The sequence below is a fragment of the Phascolarctos cinereus genome, unplaced genomic scaffold (genome assembly GCF_003287225.1).
Source record: "Phascolarctos cinereus isolate Bilbo 61053 unplaced genomic scaffold, phaCin_HiC Scaffold_726;HRSCAF=1367, whole genome shotgun sequence".
NCBI classification, from domain to species: domain Eukaryota; kingdom Metazoa; phylum Chordata; class Mammalia; order Diprotodontia; family Phascolarctidae; genus Phascolarctos; species Phascolarctos cinereus.
The window spans coordinates 82734929-82759113 of NW_027556098.1; the positions used below are offsets into that span (position 1 = coordinate 82734929).

At 35.7% G+C, this 24185-nt stretch overlaps 1 protein-coding gene across 10 annotated transcripts in view; it reads right to left on the reverse strand.

Moving 5' to 3' along the window:
- Positions 1-24185, reverse strand: part of CNKSR2 (connector enhancer of kinase suppressor of Ras 2) — a 333138-nt gene that overhangs the window by 101954 nt on the left and 206999 nt on the right. For 7 of the 10 annotated variants that reach the window (XM_078146627.1, XM_078146628.1, XM_078146631.1 and 4 more), the window contains 3 exons: positions 22169-22380; positions 4140-4229; positions 1610-1824 (listed from right to left, as the gene is read on the reverse strand). In XM_078146627.1, coding sequence (XP_078002753.1) covers positions 1610-1824; positions 4140-4229; positions 22169-22380 — 517 coding nt within the window. The remainder of the gene's footprint in view (positions 1-1609; positions 1825-4139; positions 4230-22168; positions 22381-24185) is intronic. The other 3 variants (XM_078146630.1, XM_020989906.2, XM_020989908.2) reach the window with 1 other exon arrangement.

A 24185-nucleotide genomic window follows, 5' to 3' on the forward strand; every position in this document is an offset into this window, starting at 1 on the left:
CATGCTATATCCCAGCTGAAAAGTGTTGGCAAGAGCAGAAGTCACTGGTTGAACAGACCTATTGAGTAAGAGTTGATGTACAATTGGGAGTACAACTGGGAAAGGAAACGAGTGTTTTATAGTCTCTCAGACTTTATTAATTGAAGTGCATTATCAACAACGCTGTGAGCTCCACAAGACCTCTCAGTGATGGTGGAGAATCAAACAGTGTTGCCACAAAGACAGTTATCAGATAAACATGTTATTCCAACAAATGAATAGATAGTTTGCTCCATTAGGGCATGATGGAAACCCGTCTGTTCCACACACACTTTATTACAGCAGTAACTACAGTTAGGTTGTAACAGTACTCCCACACCAATCTCATATATTATGTTCTGAGGGCCACAATGTACTGCATATTTATTTTTCTAAGTTTATTTAGCTAATCAGCTGATTTTCTCTAGCTTTTCCTAGACATTTTTGCTTTCTTTGTCTGTTCTTCCCATAAATCAAACAATGAAGTTGAATACATTTCTCTTCTCTAAATACCACAGTTCACTGCAAAATTCTGTATAATAGCTATTCTCTCTTTGAATGCTGAAAGCAATTAGATGCTTTAAAAAATGAAAGAATTCCGGGTTTCATTAACCTATGATTAAGTCTGTTTAGCTACAGCCCAACATTTTTGTACTTCAACAGAGCATAGAAAACTTCACTGTTTGTCTTTGATGATGGTCTAAGAGTTTCAACTTTTAAATTATCTGTCTGGAGCAAATCCCAGTGGGGGAGCGTATATTTGCCATTTCCCTAGCATTTTATTCTCTTCATTTTCATTGCTGAGGATTATTAATTTGCGTGTGCATGCTCCCATTATTTTAGCAGATTCCTTTTTTTTTTTCAAAATTATAGGCTTAATTTAGTTTTACTTTAGAGCAAAAAAGTCTCTATATTTTGAGGATGCACAGTCAGAATGAGCAAAAATGAAATAAAATACAGACATTATCATTTTTACATTCCTTTAAAATCTTGCTGCTATTCTATCATATATTCCTTCATATAAAAACAAAGTGATATATATAAACATACACATATACATGTACACATGTGTACATATGTAATATGCATGTTGGACATATTCAAACAAATAAATATAATTATCCTTTTTTGTCCTTATGAAGTTATCTCAATACCAGTAAGAGAGAACCTGAATGGATATGTAATCTTGTTGACATAGAAATAATAGCTAGCATTTATATAGCCCTTTAAGAGTTGCTAAGTACTTTATGTATATTATCTCAATTCATCTTCACATTGACCCTGGAGAGTAGGTGCTATTATTATCCTAATTTTAAAGATGAGTAAATTGAGTCAGATAGTGGTTAAGTGACTTGTCCAGGTCACAGAACTAATAAGTTTCTGATGATGTATTTGAGCTCATCTTCCGGACGCCAGAGGCAGTGCTCTACCCACTGCCCCACCAAGCTGAATCAATCGCCTAAAATGGTGACAAACTGCAATAAAAATGATCCACAATCCACCACTCACATCTGCCTCTCCCACCATCAAAAGTCACGTACAAATCTTGTAATAAAGGCAGTAACAACAAACCTTTGAGAATTTTACTCACGTGATATAAGGTGGCCTCTGGCACAGGTGTGCCCATGACGTCCTGCCTCAATGCTTCCATTTGTAAACTAGGTAGCAAGGAATAGTGAGTTGGACTATTACTCTTATCTCCCTTCTTTTTTGACTTTTTCCCTGTATCTTTCTTGCTATTTCTCTGGTACATGTATTCTTCTTGAGCAATTTTTTCATTGCTCATATACCGAAGTAAGGAATTTTCTAAATAAAGAGAGAGAAAAGCATCACTTAGAATAAGTAAATCAGTTTCTGGTTTCCAGAACTACAGCTCTCTCCTACTAATCATGCTAATGGTTTTGCTCTTGGAACTTTAACTTGACTGAAAAGTATGTTCTGGATAATAAAATTGTACATGACACTCAATGAACTGGGATCATGGAACAAGAGAAATCAGGCAGCACATGGCATACTAGCTTCCTTGAAAAGATTAAAATTCATGTCGCTAACTTAAAAATCTACTTGTGAGAAAATCAAACCTAATAATACTGCTATAGAGGTGATATATGATAAACATTTTTTCCCTTTCATTTTCTCCAAACTTGTTACAAATATAATAATGTTAAATAACTAACATTTCTGTCAAGATCTCTAGAGGAAGGTCCCCAGTGCATTGAGTGGACCCTTCATGGACAATTAAAGGAAGACAAGGACAAAAGTCACACAGGGTGAGAGGGCATGAATGGGATGCAATCTATATTGTTGGAGGGAGTACCCATACTGATGAGATCACAGATCCATTGTAGTATCCATCAAAGTTTGGAAATAACTGAAACTTGGAAAACTGAATAGATAAACCAACTCAGTAAGATTTTATTGTGTGTACCAACAGTATCAGAATAGAAATCTCTATAAAATCAGGTCCAAAATGCTAATGAAAAAGATGACCATTATGATCAGTCTATGATATATGTAGTAATGAAATGAATACTTTAAAAGTTAGTATTAATAACATCAAAACTTGAAATCATCTTGCTAAGTAGGTAATGCGGTATATTAGTGAATTAAGTTCCGTAAGATGCATTTTTCTTCTTAGTCTATAGTGAATTTTCTTTTAGATGCCTTATCCACAGCCTTATGACTTTTGGAAAGCAGTAGCACAGCTTTGTAACAAGGTTTAAAACAATATGAGGCTGCCTCAACTTCTGTTGGGCCCACCAAATGTCTAATGGTTCCAATTTTCATCACCAATGTCATCAATATCAGTTGTATTGACCTCTAACCATTGCTCTTTTGAACTCTAGATTAGAACAAAAATATTTTCCTATAGCATATACCACAGCAGAATCCTCTTCTACCCACATCCCATCTCTGCTTAGGAATATATTTCTAATACCAAACAGAATGAGGGGGAAAAATCTTGTGATATTTTAGGTCACTGACATCACAGTTGAGTCTGACATGACATATATACATGATAATCACCATCTGAAACAACTGTTTGTGTGTGTAATTAATTTTTTTGTGTGTGTGTTCTAGAGGCCCACTCTCTGATATATTCTGAGCACATGAGCAAATATTTGCCTTTATGGTCCTAACATCAGAAAGCCCCCCTACAGAACGCTCATTATGGTCTGAAGGTGACTGGATTCTTGAAGGCACAACAACTTTGGCACTTCCTATCAATCTACAGAGGCTTTGTGTATTGAATGGATTATGGATTGTGAGTCCAATATCTGAGAGCAAGTCTGGCTACATACAGAGAGGCTCAACGTCAGAAGGTTGGACATTGAGTGATTCATTTTTTCAGTCTTTGCAACTCAAAAAAGCCATCAATTAAAGTACATAGGGATTTTGAGATCTGTTGATAGAGGGAGCACACCTAGCAATCAAATCATGGCCCCTTGAAATATGAAGAAGTAATTGCTCTGAGACAGAACTAGATTTTGTGTCCAATATAGATTGATTATGGTCTGGCTATATGTGCTTGTTCTGATAAAGTTTCATCACTTTTCCATTTTTCCTAATGCTCATCTTTGAAATAACAATCAATTCTTCATTTTTACACAATATTCATGTCTCTTTTTAACTGAACCCACATGACTTACATAGGATTCTTTAGAAGTTAAGAATTAAAAGTATCAGTGAGTACCTGATCTAAGACTTGTATTGACGGTTTAGTCAAAATAATAAAGCACACTGTTTTGTCAAGTACAGGGATAATGATAGGGTCTACACCTGTGATTTCACTGGTATAAGGAATTCCTGGATGAGGAAACTCTTTCTACCGATGCAGGTTAACATCTCTGCAACTTATTGTCCAAGAGTAGCCTAGAACACTGAAGTGACTTGCCTAGGGTCACACAGCCAGTATGATGCAGCACTTGAACACAGGTCTTCCTGACTTCAAAGTCGGCTCTCTACCCACAGTGCCACACTGCCTTTCTTATGTTAATCACAGAAAGAACATGATTTGAAAAACACTAATCTTAAGCTATAAGAACCTACTTTAAAAAACATCTAAATTTACTTACAGTTTAAACAATACAGAGCCTACCCTGAGATTCTAGTACACTTACCTCTTCTACTATCTCTCTTCATTTTACTGGGATCTTCATACTCCCCCACCCAATTATATTCCACTGGCATAGATATAGGCCGTAGCTTGCCTAAACACAGAGAACAAAATTCATATCACATCTTTTTCCCCTCTGTTTGGTCATATTTGTCCTGTTTCTCAGACACAGCTAATGTACACGCACTCACCACACTCGTGGTAAGCATTTTGTGTTATTAGCTGTAGATGAAGAAAAGGTACATTTTGATCCAGAAGGTGAAATCAGAAAAGGCGGCTGCTGCTTTATCTATCTATGGCATTTTGCCAGGGAAAGTAGAAGCTAAGTAATGATGGATAGATAACTAAAGCTTTCTATCTCAGGTACACCGGGGTTTTAAAAATCATCATAGGCTGTGGATGAGTCATAGGATCATAGATCTGAGCTGCAAGGGTGGATAGAGACAATCAGGTCAAACCTCTTCATTTTATGGATGAGGAATCTGAAGCCCATCAAGGCTGTGACTTGACAAGAGTTTAAGCTCATGTCCATAGTGAGATTTGAACCCTGATCTTCTTGACTTTAGGTACAGTGTTACAACCGTTTTCAAACAGGGCCATATTAATAAGAAACTGAGACACTACACTAGCACTTGAAATTTTTCCAGTTGGAAAAGAGAAGCATGCTATTAATTTCCTTTAGGTATATGGAAAGATTTTCAGAAGGAAGATGGTGAAAAGCTGAGCAGTTTTCCCTGAGGATAGATGTAGATGCACTGGACTTAAAAGGAAAAAGCCAAATTAGCTAGAACATTCTAACTACTTTGAGCAATCCATACGCAGCAAAGCTATCAGGGTAGACTTACATGTAGTTATATATTAGATTCCTATTTGGATTTCTACTTTTTCAGTAATATGTAGAGGTTGATAGATGGATAGATAAATAGAGATGAATGCTAAATCCTGGAATAGCTATTCATGACAACCACACCATCTCTTCTTTTAGACAATATGATATAATCATCCTGATGGGAGCATGATAACACTTTGGTATAGCAGTCTCTCCGTATTATGCAGAATTCAGTGAGGTGAGACTGGAGTAGACTTCATTCCCAGGCAGTTTAATTGCTCCTGTTGTTTGGTCATTTCAGTCATATCCAACTCTTTGTCTGATCCATTTTGGAGTTTTCTTGGCAAAGATACTGGAGTGGTTTGTCATTCTTTTCACCAAATCATTTGACACATGAGGAAACTGGGGCCAATAGGTCTAAGTGATTTACCCAGCTAGTAAGCATCTGAGATCAGATTTGAATTTAAGAATGAGTCTTCCTGATTCCAAGCCCAGTGCTCTATCAACTGTACCACTTAGCTCCCCCAGGCAGTTTAATTAGGAAGTACTAAAAAGCTCTTATTGTAAGACAGTTTTACTTTGAAGGCAGATATCTGGTATGGACCTCAAAGACATTAGAGTGATGCTCTGGCACAACATTTTTACACATATTCCTGACAAAACAATCGGGAAGAAAATTATGGTAAAAACTAGAATTTTAGGAAAGTTGTCTGTGTTTTGTCAAACCAGAGAAATGCAGCAAAACATTTCTGCCAGCTAATGTATTTGAGAAAATTATGCCATAGGTATCTTAGTGATTATAGATAAATGATAGCAATGAATAGGATTTGAAGCTGCACTATAAAATGCTGGAGTTGCTTTCAATGAATCTGCCACAGCAAGGTTGTCAAACTCCTGGTGCCTCTGGAACCAAATTAAAATGTAATCGGGAAATGTTTAACAAAATACATTAAAATACAATTCAACATAGCTCATGTTAATTGGTGGTCCGCTCAGTCAATATGAGGTTCAGGAATTGGTTCCTATTTTAGTTTAACACCAACAGAAAGGATACAGGTGCTTATAATTGATATAATGCTTTGCAAAATCCCATTTAAATATTAGAGGTGGTTTATTAATCTGAACGAACATTTGAAAGCTTTAGATATAAAACAAATGAATTTAAGAAAAGTGACTTTTCCACATGCCTCTTTCAAGGTGTGTGAACAGCTTTACATATAATTTAATTTGTGGTACAATTAATCTGTAGCCAGGGGACTGGAGTTCTGCCACCTACGTGACATTGAGCAAATCACTTCTTCTCTCAGAGATTCAGTTTTCTCATCTATAAAATGAAAGAGGTTAGAGAAGATGATCTCTAAGATTCCTTGCAGTTATAAACCCAAGAACTTATGTTTCTGTGAAGTAGGCATGGTGCCAACATGACTCATTTCACAGAAGGCATAGATAAGTAACTTGCCTCAAATCACAAAACCAGTCTTGCTTTCTCTCCTAAAGTCAATCAGGGACAGCATGACTGGACAAGAACTTAAAAACAAGACCTTCAACCACTTCCACTCTTCTGCTTCACAGATTCTGGCTGGTAAATGTATGCAGACTGTATTTCACAGTATTATATAACACTGAAATTTCAAAAGCATTACATCTATGACCTTGTCTACAATACGCCAAGAGAACTGCTTGGGAAGTGGACAATTCAGTCAAAAAATCATATTTGATTGGGTTTCCATTTGGGACTCTGATGTGAAATAGGTTCAATTTCCTTTTGCAGAATGAACTGATAATTTCAGAGCCATGGAGACAAAAAGGTGGGCATTTACACTCATTTCAGAATATTTTATGCGAACAATATTTCATATGAAAGACAGTGTGATGAAGTGGATTTGGAGTGAAGAAGTAGGTTCAGATTCTAAATATGACACACGGTATCTGTGTGACTGAACTAGCTAGTCATTTAATGTATTAATGCTCCAGTCTCTGACTGGGTGCTGCTCTACATTTGTAGTGGGAATTTCCATAGTAAGACTTCCCAACATAAATGAAATCAGAGTTTTTGACTAAAAAAAAAGTTTCCTCTATCTTAATATACATATGTCTACACACAGACACTTTTATTTATGTCAATTATGTCTATATTCATATTCATATTCAATATCTGCATCAATCTACTTTATCCTTCTATATATTTTTCTCTTTATATCTCTGTCTATACATAGATATTTCTGTCAATTGTAACTATTTATTTATTGTCTCTATCTATATTTTACCTCTACATATGTCTTCTTAATATCTACATAGCCGTCAATTATATTTATATTGATATAATATCCCTATCTATATGTTATCCTCTCCATATTTTTCTTTAATATCTGTATGTAGATACACAGATTTTATATCTGTATTAATTATATTTGCATCTATTATATTCATATCTATATGTCATCTATTTTCTATCTATCATCCATTTATTATTGTACTTCTTTGGTTAGAGAGATCCCACTTCTTAAGATTCATACCATTTCTGTAAATCTTCTAAAGTGGGTGGTGACTCACACAATGAATTATAATTTATACCCCTTGTATGCCTATAACTGGCTGGGGGGAGCACTCCAATTAGCACTTGTGCTATAGCATGAAGCATAAGATGGCCACTATGTTTCTTCTTTCATGGAAGGCATACACTTTCGGCATTTATGATAAGAAAAAGCAGGTCATTTAAATTCTAGACCTTGGTAGAGTGATAGACAATATAAGTAGTGTGGAGTATTGCTACCTGAATATTAAAGCAGAACACTGCACAAGAAACTGAGAAAAAGAGATGACTGTAATTAAAATATTACTTTTGAAAGACATGGGGTTCTTTTTTTTTTTTTATAAAGCCACGGAAACATCAGTGCTGGAAAGTAACTTTCAAAAGCAAACACATTATTTGTGCGACTACAAAAGATGCTGATGGTTCTAGGGCTAGCTTCTTATTTCATATTTTATTACATCAAAATTTTGCAACATAAGATTAATAAAGCATTCATATTAAATAATAAGAAAAATTCCAGTATAAATGACAAGCTTTGGCAGATTAGAATACAGTGAATGGTTTAAGTCTTTCCAACTTGAAACATGCAGATTATGTTGATTTAAATTTGTCAACTTACATATATTTATGTGTAATTGGAACCCCAAATAGAATTTTTTTAAATTCATGGAAAAATGAAATAGTCTATTATTCCTAGAATTCTAGGCATTATGGCTATCTCAAATCATGATTTTGCTATTTTATTTTTAACAAACTTCTATTAAACTGAATAACATGTTAGTTTTTAGAATTAATTCACATGAATGCCATTCTAGCATGCTTTACATTTTGCATTTTTTTTTGTGATCCTGTTATCACATGCATATTCAATCTATTTTCCTAAGAGTCCTCATGTTGGGCACTCATGCTGTATTTGCTCACAGCTCTCCTCCCTTGACTAGATGGCACAGTACTATAATATGCAAGAAAACCCTAGTATAGGAAGAAAACAAAAAAAACCCCAGCCATTTCTCAAAACTTCATTTCATTGTGTCACACTTAATGGACAAGCACATTTTGCTAAAGATCTGCAAGGTGGCCAGCTATTTTTTTCTATTCCACATGGCTGGCATAGTGAATAAAATCTCCCTAGATTGGGAAAAAAGTGAGAAAATGCTCAAGCTTGTATAAAAAATAACTAGAAGATAAATGTAATTGCTATTTTCTGCTCATAAGATGTTTAGCCAGGTTGCTCTGTTTGGAAAACATTTCTATTGCTGATCAAAAAAGAAAAAAAAAGAAAGAGAGATAAAGAAATGATTTATTTCTGTAACTTTCTTTCTATATACTGCAGCTCTACTGTGAAAAGAAATTAAATTAGCCTGCCATGTTTTGCTCTTCAAAGAGGCATGCTGATGGTTCTGCAGTAGCTTGTATACTTCTTGATGGCTGAAAATTGTTTCTATTCTTAGTTCTAGTATTTTCCTACCTATTGATTTTGATCCAATCAGTCTTTAATTTGTACTCATTTTTTTGTTCCATTTAGGATAGTGGAAACAATATTTGTCCTTTTCCAGTCCTTCTAAGGCTCTCTTTTAGTTCTCGAAAAGAATGGTGAATAGGTCTATTAATTACTCAAATATGTCTTCAGTGCAAGCTGTTCAGTGGAAAGAACACTGGATTTGGAAATTAGAAGGCTAGCATTTGAATCCCAGTTTGGTTACTAATTAATTGCATGACCTTGGACAAGTCACTTAACCAGTTTCTGAACTTCTGTTTTCTTTCCCTTAATATAAAGGAGCTGGTTTAGATGATCTCCGGGGTTGCTTCCAGCTAACACTGAATGAAACTATACAATGCTCAGCTGACCTGAGGAGATCTAGTTTGTTCTAGACAATCTTTCTCCTTTTTTATTTTGTCCTTTTATCACTACTGACATTTGCTGTAGTAATTCTTAGCTTTTTATATTTTTAGAAAGGCTAAATAAAGAAATGAAGTATAAACTATCTTTCCTGGAAGCACTCCACTTTTGAATGGGTTGTCTAGCTATGTGGAATTCAGAACACATTTCTTTTTCCATAGGAAGAATGTTATAAATGGTGGTGAGATTTCTAGGCTAGAGCACAAAATTCTACATAAACTATGGAGTATCTAAAATATAGCAGTAATAGGATAGTATACCTCCAACTAATCCTAACCTTACTAACCCAATTTATTACGATTTTTTTTCTTCTGGAAAACATGTTATAAGCTTCAATTAGGCATATATTTCAAATATCTGGTCTGGTTCTTTATAACATGTGTAGATATTATATATATATATATATACATATATAATAAATATATAAATGATAACTATACATGCAAGCATATATACATGCATGTCTCTAACACACATAGATATTACATATGTACATATATAATGAATACATATAACTGATACTATATAGGCATGCATATGTACATACTATATATGCATGTATGTACACATACATGTGTATGTGGGCATATATGCCTGTCTATATCTAGCTAGCCAGCTATTTACATGTGTGTGTGTGTTAGGCATCCCCCTCCTCACTCCCTGGAAGTTATACTATTTTCTTTTTTGTTCATGACTAACACCCTGACTTGAAGAGGTGATATTTTTCTGAAACAATAAGTCAAACTTTAGACACAAAGAGCTTTTAATTTTGACTATTTTATTTAAACTATATTTAGTTTAGACTATTTATTATTTAGACTATATTTAATTGGGAAAAGTTTTGATGGACATTTTTACCTCTATGAACTCTTTTACACAAGGGCTTATAATTGAAAGATTTATTTAGTTACTACAAAGATGCAGGATAATCCCAAAGACATTTCACCAAATTCATAACTAGGCAAATTTACAACATATGGGGCTTTATTTTCCCCTAGTGAACATCTATAATGCTATAAAATATAAAGGCAAGTTGTCCCCATTAGATTTTCCTAGTTGGCAGATGCAACATGGTACATTGGGATTTGGTTCAAATCTTGACTCTGTCATTTGCTATCTATGTAACCTTTGGCAAGTCACTTAATTTTTATAAACCTCAGTTTCCTCATCTGTAAAATGAGTGGAGTAGATAGCTTCTGAGGTCTTGTTCTGCTCTAAATCTTTGATGTTATGCCAGGTGACAAAGGGTGAGGGAACAAGCATTTATATAGTACCTACTATGTGCAAGGCACTGTGCTAAGAATCTTTCTTCATTTCTTTCTTTCTTCCTTTCTTCCTCTTTCTTTCTTTCTTCCTCTTTCTTTCTTTCTTCTTCCTCTTTCTTTCTTTCTTTCTTCCTCTTTCTTTCTTTCTTTCTTTCTTTCTTTCTTTCTTTCTTTCTTTCTTTCTTTCTTTCTTTCTTTCTTTCTTTCTTTCTTTCTTTCTTCCTTCCTTCCATCCTTCCTTTCTCTCTCTCTCTTCCTTCCTTCCTTTCTTTCTTCTCCTTCCTTCCTTCCTTCCTTCCTTCCTTCTTCTTTCCTTTCCTTCCTTTCCTTCCTCCTCCTTCCTTCCTTCCTTCCTTCCTCCTTCCTTCCTTCCTTCCTCCTTCCTTCTTTCTTCTTTCTTTCTTTCTTCTTTCTTTCTTTCTTTCTTTCTTTCTTCCTTCCTTCTTTCTTCCTTCCTTTTCTTCCTTCTTTCTTCTTCTCTTTCTTTCTTTCTTTCTTCTTCTTTCTTTCTTTCTTTCTTTCTCTTCTTTCTTTCTTCTTTCTTTCTTTCTTTCTCTCTTTCTTCTCTTCTCTTCCTTCCATCCTTCCTTCCTTCCTTCCTTCCTTCCTTCCTTCTTCCTTCCTTTCTTCTTCCTTCCTTCCTTTCTTCTCCTTCTTCCTTTCTTCCTCTTCCTTCTCTTCCTTCCTTCTCCTTCCTTCCTTCCTTCCTTCCTTCCTTTCCTTCCTTCCTTCCTTCCTTCCTTCCTTCCTTCCTTCCTTCCTTCCTTCTTCCTTCCTTCCTTCCTTCCTTCCTTCTTCCTTCTTCCTTCCTTCCTTCCTTCCTTCTTCCTTCCTTCCTTCCTTCCTTTCTTTCTTTCTTTCTTTCTTTCTTTCTTTCTTTCTTTCTTTCTTTCTTTCTTTCTTTCTTTCTTTCTTTCTTTCTTCCTTTCTTTCTTTCTTTTCTCTTTTTAAAACAAATATTATTTCAGTTAATCCTTATGATAAGCCTGGCAGGTAGGTGCTACTAATATTCAAAATTATATATGAGAAAACTGAGGTAAACAGTCCTGAAGATCACAAAGCTAGTACTTGTCTGAGACTGATTTAAACTCAGATCTTCCTGACTCTAGGCCCACTGCTCTATCCATTGCACCATTAGCCATCTATTACAAAAGGGAAAAAGGTTGGAGGTCTTTTGTTAACTCTCAATCTTCATAACACAATTCTCTTGATGTTGCAAAAACAGTGGGGATCCATGAACTTGTGAGTGTATGTTTTGGGAAAAAAAAGAGCATTTTTTTAATATATTTGGTTTCCTTTATAAATTCTATGCAGTTTATTTTAGGCATTGATACATTATTCTGAGGGGGAGGGTCTTAAGATTTACTGGCTTGCCAAAGGGGTCATGTCATGGCATGAAAAAGGTTAAGAACTCCTGCCTGCAGCTACATTTTTAAAAAGCACATCTCTGGTTCAGTAGTTCTGAGGACACCCTGGGGGTGTTGTTATGGCAAGGCACTTGAAAATTCACTCTTTTCACCCACTAAGCACTGTCATCTTGATCTTTATTTAGCAGTAAAATATGCAGTGTAACTTGGTATAATAAATAGAGAAACATACCTCCTGAGGATTGAATAATGTCTTGCACAGGTATGTACTGCTGTTTTTTAAATATATGTGGAAACAATTGTGATGAATAAAAGACAAATGCATTTAAAAAGCTTTACTTAATTTGTTATAATTTTTTATCATCCTTCATTTCCTTAATCAGTAGCTATTATGGCCACTAACATATCAGGGCTTCAGATGGGAAAAACAGTTTTGATCATCAAAAAGCTTGGGAATCATTATTCTTTAGTCAATCTGATTTAGGGAACAAAAGGTAGCTGAACCCCATTATGGTGGAGAACAAGAGTTGGGCTCTGCATCTGTATCATATCACTGACAGCTTAGAACTCTAACTTTATAGGCTGTTTGCAAGTGATATTTTAAGTCAGTATTGATAGATTAATTTTCTCTTCCTCTCTAATAGCGAGAGCAGAATTTCTGATCCTCACCTTTACGGTAATTAACATGTTTCATAATTATTATTTCTTTTAATAGTTCATTGGCTTTTCAGTCCTAATTTTTATTTTTGATCAGATCCTACATAAAAGCTCCTTACACCTAACAAAAACATCTTTTGTTAAGGTTCATTTCTTTAATCTTGGTGACATTGTTTCTCCCTTGAAAGTAGTTATCTTGTGAAATTTTTCCCTCCAGGATTTCCAATGACCTTCTTTCTTTCTAGCCATTATTTTATTGCAAAAAAGGGAGAGGGGCTAGAAGAATGCTAGTAAATTGTTTACAGGTGTCTGAATTAAATTGGAGAGTCCCAGCAGTCAAGAGATAACTTGCTCTTGGGAGACTCCGAAAGTTTTATCAGAGCATTCTACGTTGTTGACATCTCCTTGGGCCTCTTCCTTTTACTTTCTACACTCCTTAATTTCTCGGTTGCTATGAACCAGCCTTCATGGCACTGCTGAAGGGAAATATGAGGCAAATATAACATTAGTTTCCCAGGAAGCATCCTGCAGAATGGAAATAATGTCAAGAAAAAGCTTTCCTCCAAAATGAAGGACTATTTGAGGAGAAAATGAAAATTCTTCCCTCCTGGCAGAAGTTAGTAGGTACCTGCCCCTTGAACATTCTTTTACTTTCTGCATTAGGAAATGACCTCAGCATAGTCTACAACCTGCTTGACAATCTGTGGGTCATGAAATTGTTTTTCTAACAGCTATCTGCATGGTCCGAGTCCACCATCATTACTGTCATATCCGTTTCCCAGGACTACTTTAGTAAGCTGACCAAATAGCTCTGATTACAGAAGGCACTATATAAAAATCCAGAGCTATTACAGTGATTACAGAATAATAACTGCACCTTCAATCTATGGAGCATTTTACAGTGGTGCAGCACTTCACATAGATTTTTTCATTTGATCCTTGTCACAATCCTGCAGGCTAGGCAGTGAAGCTATCAGGAGCCTAATTTTACAGCAGAGGGAACTGAGGCTGTAACTCAGCTGCCTGGATTCACATTTCCACATTAGAGATTTGGTGAATGCCTTTCAATTCTAGGTCTGCATCAGCTAATAGGTACATGCTACTTAAATTTGCAAGTTTTGCATTTGGCTTCCAGGTTCCCTCTTTCTCTTTTCTCAAAGTGGCAAATGCTTCATCACTGAGATTTTCAACCCTCCTCACCTTTTCTGTTAGTGAAGATTACATTGTTTTGAAATCATAGAGAACAGGATGTGCTATGCTTTTGAAATCAGGAATAAAATAGGCCTTGACGAGGTCTACTTGACACAGTGACAAATTTGGAATTTGTTACTGGGTTGCTGTAATTTCACTGCTCTCAAAGACGCAATAAAATGGTACATGAGGTAGGAAAGATGTTTCCAAGTGCTAAGATTGGCAGTAAAGTGTCCTATGACCCAGCCCAGATGAAACCCATAGGACAGTAGCTTCAGAGATGGAAAGGACCTTAACAGTCATTGAGTCTAATACTCATTTTACAGGTGAGGAAACTGAAGCACAGACAGGTTAAGACACTTACACAGGGTCATACAGCTCCTAAGTGTCTGAGGCAAGATTCGAACCTAGATTTTACCGGCTCCAAGTACAGTGCCCAACACACTATGTGATGCTACCTTTCCTCTTAACCATCTAGGGCAGAGTCCCCACCCCTGATAATCCGACTCAAGTGCTGAAAAAATATTCTTTAAAACACTCAGTAATTGATATGTGTGAAGGGAAAATAGCATTTGATATTCTGTTGTCAAAACTAGTCAAATGAAACATGGGTTTATGGTTTAATGTCATATAAATAAATGCATTTCTTCAGTATATACTGAGATGCAACTAAGAAATAGTTTGTTCTTTAGATCAGGAAGGAGTTTATTTGCAGATACTCCTCTGGTCTTTGTGAAGTCTGGGCTTTTTCAACAAATTGAACAAGAGTTTTGATTCTTAGCGTTCACTCAACACTTCTACGTGTTATTATGATGAAAATACACTTTCTATAAACAATGTCCAATTCTTTCCCAAGGGCAATTGACCAGCCGTGACTGTCTTTTGGTGGATTTCCAAGACAGTGTGAGTGCCTGTAAATGGGAGAGAGGGGAAAGGCATACATGGTGAATGGATTCGATGCCTTGCTAAATGATTCATTGATAGTTTACTGGTCTCATAGATTTTGAAAGCAGAAGCTTTGGAGCATTAGCAGGTACTCTGAGATAAGGTATAGCTAATTTTAAAAGAATACCTTTTCCTCTTCCATTTTTCTTAACACTTTTGTGAATGTACCTTGGAAAACTAAATCACTTTTTTTTTTGCTCTTGATACTTTCCTGAGTACCCATTCTAACTACTACATGCGGCATTGTTGCTAACTTAGTTGTCAAAATCTTTTGAAATTCCAGTTCATTACAGTAGACAGCCTGGTGTAGTACAATGGAACAAGTGTTTATACTAAGAGGATCTGAATTGGAATTCAGGCTCTGTCCATTTACTACCTATATGGCCTTTAATACATCATCTAATTACTCTGGGTCTTAGTTTCCTGTAAAATGAAGGGGTAAGGCAAGATGACCTCTAACATTTCTTAAAACAGCAGCTAGAACAACAGCAAAAAAATATTGGCTCTAGTTCTAAATGGACCCGGGCAAGGATGAAAATTCTCTAGTTTTGGGAGAAGTACATTAACTCTTTTAGCCAATGAATTTACAATTTAGCTCCAGGGCCAAGAACTTCCAGCTCTAAATCTATGTTCTTATGAACTTCTTCAGCATGGAGTACTGGTATTGGTTTTTGTTAAAGACCACTAACACCACTGGGTCCTACTAAAAAGCCGCAGGTGTAGATGTGGAAGAAAGAAAAAACAGAAAATGTTTCAAGGGAGAAGACTCAAAACAGGTTGAAGTAAGAAGAGGGAGTCATGAAAGAGACTGGATGACAGAGAAAATGGAGGTGGAAAGAGGTAAGAAAGGAACATATTCCCGGTGGGTATGGTATGCCATTAGTAATTACCCTTAGGCATTGCTTTGTGTCAGCTTTGTACCCATCTGTCCTGGCTTTCATCTATGCCCACATGTTAGCAAACATTTTAGGAAGGAATTAACCAAGATAGTTTTTCATTTTGGTTACTTTTTCAGGAGGAGGTAAAGGAAAGAAAACCTTACAAAACTGTGTGTTTTGATACTTCTGGAATGTTCTACCCCATCACATACTGACTTATGACCTATAATCTACGATAAAGCCAGTGCAGGTATTTTTCTATGTCCCTTTAGCATGTTGGTTAGAAAGGTGTTGACAGGATAATTATAGATGAAATAGGCTTAAAAATTCAGTATAAGAATTTGGATCACACATCCTCTACTTGCATTACTTTTTTAACTTCTTCATAGATTTGTATAGATGACTTATTTGTAGGGTCAGAGAAATATTTTGTGTTGAAGAGTCAAACTTTGCATATAGCTTTAGTGTTATGAAGTATACATTTAGGGAATATCTTTTCATAATTGATTCTGCTTTCACCAGTCTGATTATTCATTCATTCATTTAACTAAAATTTATTAAACACCTATTTTAAATAAGACTAAGTCCTTGTCTTCAGGGAGCTTTCAGTCTAGAAAGTAGCATAAGATAAAGACAAAATGTAAGTGCACGTGAGAAGTACATGGCCAAATGGGAGGATTGGGGAAATGTTTCATGAAAGAGGTTTCATGAATTGAATTGGGCCATAAAGGGTGGATATGATTTCAATACCCAGAGAGGCATTTTGGGTGTAGAGGACAGCTCAAACAAAAGCATAGATGTGGGGAATGTGCAATTCAGTTTGACTTGAGCATAAGCTCTTAAAAGGAGTATAGATCAGGACCCCTGAATCAGATTCTTGGTGTTTTCCTGTGAGTAAAGCAATCACTTGAACCATTGGATCTATTGTTATGCACCTTGTAGTATACTAAAGGGTCTACTAGGCAGTACCTCTAAGAGCCTAACTTACTACCAAAGAATTAATGGAAAGGATGGAGCCCATTATTACTGGAAAGGGAAATACTATAAAACCACTATTTTCTTTCTGAATTTCTAACAAATTTACCAAACCCAAGTTAAAATGTCTATGATACTTCAAGGAATGTTGTGTAACATTTTTTTTTTCCTTAAGGGGAAATGAATAAACTCTGTGCTTAAATTTAGGTTCATTCTAGTCACTTGGGTATAAACTGTCAGACATATACGTTCCACATTTGCTACAAGGGTCATTTGGATGACCCTTCATGTTTTTTCAGCATCACAGAGCAATTTTAATTTCAGTCTTTGATTACTTAGAATGCAGATGCAGATCCTTGTTAACATAACACCAAAATGTATGGCTATCCTCAAGAAATTTGTTTGCTGCTGGTCCATTTCATGGGGTCCCTGTTTATAGAAAACCTAACAGAAAAGTGTCCTTAAATAGATCTCTCTCATACTTTCATATTTAAAAACAAATTCTCTCATACTTTTCACTGAGAATCTGGATGGCCTCTGATGGCATCTAAGATATATAACACAGGTATGAAAAGAGGCTTGAATCCTAGGGAATCTGTCATACTCCCTCTTTCTCTTATAAAACTTTAGGTTTGTCTGACTTTAGCCTGGAGGTTCTACCTAAAGTAGAGCTGGGGCAGAGTAAGCTGCAGGAAAAGGATTAAAAAATGGCATGATTGTGCTCAGAGAATATTCATAGGATCATGGATTTAGTCCTGGAAGGGGCCTTAGAAGCCATCAAATCCCCTGTTTGATGAATACAAGTCCAATATTTTTTATAGAAGTGAAAATTGAGACCCTGAGAGGCTAAGTGACTTGCCAAAGGTCTCATGGGTAGTAAGTGACACTTATTGAGTTCAAGTAAGATTTGAAATCAAGTAAGATTGAAAATCCGATTTTAAGTCACTGTATTGTACTGCCTCTTCAATTTATCATATCTCATGAAAGACTGGTTGTGAATAGCAGAGTAAAGGGGAAGCAGGGATAGACTTCATTTTGAATCATTGGCTGAATCAAGTGGGTAAAACAGTTAACAATTAAGTTAAGCCTCACTTTGGAGCCTTTCTTACAATTAAGTTTTGGCAGTCCTCTTTAGCACTTTTCTTGTCATGACTTATATGTACACCAGATTTTTCTGTCATCGTCACCTACTTGATGGGGCCCACCTGATGTTTTAAGTGCTCTAAAATGAAGGGGTGACATCTTAACTATCACTTAATACTATTTCTAGTTAAATCATTAACTAAGATTTCAAGATCCCATCAGAGTTTCACCTTGTCCCTCACACTGTGCTGCTCTCAGGTATAAATGGATTTCCCTCTTCCAAATATAAGCAATTATTAATTGATCATTATGTTTCAGGCATTATTCTAAATGATTTACATATATTATCTCATTTGATCCTTGCAAAAACCCTGGGAGGTATATGCTGTTATTAATCACTCCCATTTTATAGTTGAGGAAATTTAGGGATTAAGTGACTTGACTAGGGTTGCACAGCTAATTAGTATCTGAAGCTGGACTAGAACACAAGCCTTCTCTATTCTAGTCCCAGGTCTCTATCGACAATGCCATCTAACTGCCATAAAAGTTACTCAGCATAATGTTGCAGCAGTCTAACAACTTTAAGAATATATTACTTATATTTGATGAGACTATAAAGAGAAGGACCCTTTGAACTAGATCTGTGATTTCAGTGGTAAAAGAAACTATCTCTACCAATGGAGACTGGCATTACTCTGCAACTTACAGTATTATTGGAGTTGGCCAGGGCAGTAAGGAGTTAAGTAACTTGCCTGTGATCGAATGGTCAATGTATGTTAAAAATAAAACTTGAACCCAGGTTTTCCTGCTTTGGGAAGCTGACTTTCTAGCTCTTTCCCCATGTTTCCTTTTAGGAATAGAAATACATAGGAAAAAATTTCAAAATTCAATATAAAGAACAAAGATTTGTTGTTTGTTGTTTTTCAGTCTTGTTCGACTCTTCATGGCTCTGTTTGGGGTTTTCTTGGCAAAGATACTGGAGCAATTTACCATTTCCTTCTCCAGCTCATTTTACAGATGAGGAAACGGAGTTAAGTGGCTTGCCCAGTGTCACACAGCTAGAACTGTCTAAGACCAGATTTGAATTTAGGAAGATGAATCTTCCTGACCCCAGGCAGGCCTAGTACTCTATCTACTGTGCAACCTAGCAGCCTCAGTGCACAATGATAATATGAATCAAAATTAGCACAAGAAAGACCTTATGGGAAAATATTGATATTAATAAAGATAATATCTACCAATCAGTTTATTTAGACATGCAGCTATTTGCTGTATATATTTGATTCTGAGATATACTGTGATTCTGAGATATATTATGAGACAGAAGGATTTGCTGTTATAATTTGGGTAGAATTTTTTTGTGAATCATGCTGTTTGCCTCTTGACTTTGCACTTGCTTGAAGTTAAACCCAGTTCCATCTCTTTAGACAACATCGTATATAGGATCAAGATTTTTGAGGACTCTGTATGTACTTTATGTCTTTTAAATGCATCGTGATAAAGATGTTAAGACCAGCTTGGTTTCTCTTACCCTCAGCTTTGAAGGTAAGGCACTGTCGACTGGGTAAGGTCTAGCAGGAGTGTAAGACCAAGTGGGGGTTAGTGAAAAATAATTTTAGGTTCCCCAGCTATGCTTGGATACAGGGTGGTGTGTGCACAACTACTTTCCATTGGAATGACCTAAATTAATTTCTCAGCCAAGAGAGTAGCTCTGGCAAGTAGGGATAGCTTTGAGAACAATTAGTATGGATGAGAGAGGATGAGATTAACCTAGCAAATTGTAAAGAAGGAGTAAATCATTGATTCCAGGTGATTCAAGATTATACTATGGAGAGAGAAAGGGAATTATGGAGAAAATGCAGGAATCATCAAGCTGGTCAAATGAGCAAAGGGGAAAAGTCAAAAGGATTTTGATGTTACTGGCCAAATCGTTACAATCAGCAGAATTATAATATTATATACACTCAAGTTGGCCTGAACATCTTATAAATAGTGATCTTTTCCTCATGAAATTTGTCTTCAGTCTTTAGGAATTTTGGCCTCTCCTTTCTATTTATTTCATTCTTTTTTTAACAGTCATTTGTGTATATGTCTTCCCTCCTCCTCACTCTCCCATTAGGATGCAAGCTCCTTTAGGATACAATCTGTCTTTTTTGAATTTTGATTCCACAAACAACAATACCATTTTAGCATTCACTTAATCAATGGTTGTATAATCAAATTGAATGAGAAAAGGCTCAAGATGGATAAGAAAGTGAAGATAAAGGATGATTGCATAGCTAAATGTTCATAGCTAATCATAGTACAGGGAGTCCCAAAAGTCTTAGTGCATTATTAAGCTTTAATAGCTTTGGGGCACCCTGTATAGAATGTTACTGTGATTAGGACAATTGGGAAAACTTAAGGGCAAGTGGGGAACTTGGTGTCTGATTGTGTCTATGCTGAAGACAGCAAAAAGCAGCAACCAAGGTTTCTGTCAGCCAGAGCCAAGAAGATAATGTTCACCGCAAGTAGGCCTGTAGCTCTTATGGAAGGTCTAGGCATCCTCCGGTGTGGCTAGAGCCCTGGTCTGGAGAGATTTTTAGGGGCACAAAGAGAAAAGAGGATAAATGCTAACAGTCAGATTGCAAATGTCAATGCCTTCATCTCGAAGGAATCTTATACTTATTGTCAGGATATGGGCTCATGAGAATCTCTCCCTTACACAGGTTCAATAACTATTGCTCCCAGTGTGGTGACTTACTGGAGGATTGAACCTTGTGATCCTTCCCCTTACTGGCGATCTTACTGGGTGGGTCAAGATGTATGTCTGTGGGTGGGTGGAGGGAGAAAAAGATATAGAACCATAAGGATGGAATTCCTCAGAGCAGGAGGGGAAATGTAACTATTGCTCACTTTGGGATCTGTAGTTGGAAAAAAAAAAATTGTGAGATGTCCCAAAAGTCTTGGTGCAGCTTTAAACTTTAGTAGCCTAAAATGTACATTTTAAAACTGTGTATTTTTAATTTATGGCCAATATGAGATGGTTTATAAACTTTAATAAAACAGTACAAGGGAGGTGAAGTTTTGTTTTTTTGAAGAGTACATGTCAAATCCTGACTCTTCTTAGAAAGTGACATAGCACAGCATCACAGAACATGATACAATCATCTTTTTGGGAAAACGGTCTAAAAGACATATCCCTGACAGGTAGATAGAATTCTTTACTAACACATTTAAAATAAATCCATGAATTATGTTATCATTGCTCTAAGATTTCAAGAAAATCTCAGGCTCAAAACTATATTTTGATCCCCCAAACATTTCTGCTGAGCTCTTTTTTGAGTAAATAATTTTGAAATTGGGAATACTAAAACAAAGCTATGTTCTAGCAAATTCCACAAAAACTTCAATGTGTTTCCTTTTATATTGGCTTCAGAAGTTAAAAAAAATATTAGTATTGCTCCTTTCCATCTCTTAGGGACAGCTTTGCTGTCCCTAAGATTCCTTAGTTTTCTTACTCATTAAGCAGCCCCCAAAAGGGTATAAAATCAAAGAATTTACTATATCTTTAATAGGTTCTTCTATTTCCTTTTGCAGTTCTAAATATCTTTTGTGACATGTCATTCTGTTTTAAGAAAAAAAAAGTCATACGTGTTATGTGTTATTTGAATGATGCCAGTTTTAGGTTTTTCTCAAGTATCTCAAAAAAGGACCATAACATCCTTGAGACATAGAGTAGGAATGCTCAAGAAAGTGAGAATTTCTCTAAGTACTGGACAACTCATTTCTTATTTAATTATTACACATTTTCTCTAAACATTCACCTCAATTTCAATAATTTTTAGCTAATCTTGGAACAGTTATGAAAGAGTAGACATGTGTCTACGATTTAGTTTAAGATCAGGCACATAGTAGGCCCTCAATACTCATATGAGTGAATAAAAGGCAAATCTTAAGCTCTTTGATAACATTTCTTCAAAAAAAAGCAAAAAGTGTGAACAATTACATTCCTCTTTGCACATTTAATGGGTTCCTTAAAAAAAGAATTCAAAATAGATGAAATCTTGAATTGCTCCAATTTTGGACCTCCTGACACAATCAAATGCTATATAAGATGCTGAGAAAATCCTAGATTCAACAACATATGTCTAACTACACATATTTCTGCTAATGGAAAATAGGTGCTTTTGGGAACTATTAATAAGCTCATCATTTCAATTATAACTCATGTTTTTCTCACTTGGTAGAATAAATGATGTCTGACAAAAGAAAATAAAATCAACAACAGATCAATTAAATATGTACAGATAAACCATCTACCTCATCAAAAGTTGTCCAAAAACCTAAAGTCAATGTTTTCATTGAGTCTGAGATGAATGCCAGCTGGACCATGCCTACTAAAATTTAGAGAGAATAAAAAAAAATTACCATAAGTTGGAGTGCTTTCTCTTCTTCCTTGACTGCTTGATCTTCCTTTATCATATTCATAGCAATATAAAACAGCATCTTCTTCAACAACATTAAATCGCTTCCGATATTCCTGGTCAAGAAATGAATTTGGAGATTCGGATCCCTTATGCACTGGCTTGCCCACTAGGTGCCTACTGAGATCATCACAAGGAAGGTTTCCTTTTTCATCCCTGGGATGGTAAGGAGGGAGAATGAAAAGGAGATTTGGAAAAGAGCAGAAAGAAGGTGAAAGGAGTGGAGAGAAAGAGAAATAACAATAAAAACATCTTTCATTTATATAGTGCTTCACAATTTTCAGAATCCTTTCATATACGTTCTCTAATACTCAAAACAGCCTCATTAGGTAGGTAGGGCAAGTATAGTAATTTTGTAGTGGAGGAATCTGAAGCATAGTGAGTAAAATAATTTGCTCCAATTTCTGTTAGAAGGTAATAGAACTGGAATTAGAACTCAGAACTTATCATGCCTGTTCCTATACTCCTTTATCTTCCTCTATACACAGCAAGTGACATTTTTAGGACATAAGAATATGCTATTATGATCAGGAAACTAAAAAAAACCCTTTAAAACCAGTGTTAGCATAGTTTAAAATCTTTAGCTATAACTCTATAGTTCTGCCAGTTGTGACCCAGATTCAGTCCCACTTACATTCCTATTATTTTATTTAAAGGAGATTTCTAGGAGCATATTAACAACCATGTTGATGGGTAATGTGATTTTTGAGAATAATTAAATAAGGTACCATCTAAACTTCTTTAGTATTAAATATGTCTTTCCTCACTTGAAAAACAGTAGAAAGTGAGAGAAGGGCCACAGAACTGGAAATGGGAAGATATTTCAATTCTTGAAAGGGGAAGAAGGTGTATTATTCCAAGTTTCAGTTGGTTGATTTAGGAAGATTTGATTTCTGGTATAGTTCTAGAATATATTTTCGAAGTGATGACTTATGAAGCATTTTTTAAAGGGAAATGTTCATCACATTGAGCCAAATAACCTCATTATCTTTTCCTGACAGGGTTATTAGAAAGCATATTAGAGGAATGATATAAACATAGATTTCAGGAAGCCATCTGATTAAGAATCTCATGTTTCCTTGTGGACAAGATGGGTAGATATAGACTGGATGACAATACTGTTAGGTAGATTTGAAACTAATTGAATGAAAAAGATGATTTTGTTGGCAGCTTAGAGGAAAGACACCAGAGGAGCAGTGCAGAATTCCGTTATTAGCCCTCCTCTATTCTATACTTTAATCATTGTCTTAGGTAAAGGTAGAAGTGACATGTTTATCAAATTAGTAGATGACATGAAGCTGAGAAGGATAACTAATGTGAGGAATGACAAAATCAGAATGCTCAAAGATCTCAATAGATGAGTGGAAGATAATAAGATGAAATTTAATAGGGATAAATATAAAGTCCTAATGGGTTTGAAAAATAGACTTCATGAGTACAGGATAGGGGACCTAGAGGTGGGATAATAAGACTTTGGGGCTTTAGTGGATTATAAACTCAATACAAGCCAATAGTGTAATGTGGCAGCCAAAAATCTGATGCTATTCTAGGATACATAAAAAAGACATAGTGTCCAGAGTGAGAGGGGCTAACTATCTTCATCTGCTTGGCCTTGGTGAGACCACTTTTGCAGCATTGCATTAAGTTCTGGATGCCACATTTTAGGGAGTACATTGACAAAATGCAATACATCCAGAAAAGTGTGAAGAAGATGGTGAGGGGACTTGAAACTATGCATTAGCTAAATGAACTAGGAATATTTAATTTGGAGGAGAGAAGATTGGCAGGGAGCATGGATAGTGGTAGGAAGGTAACACAATGGTTGTCTTCTAGTATTTGAGGGAATATTACATAGAAGATGGATAATATTTGTGTTACTTTGTTCCAGTAGTTAGAACAAGAGACAATAGATGAAAATAGCAGAAAGGTATAATTTTAGGAACATCTCTACGATACTTTAT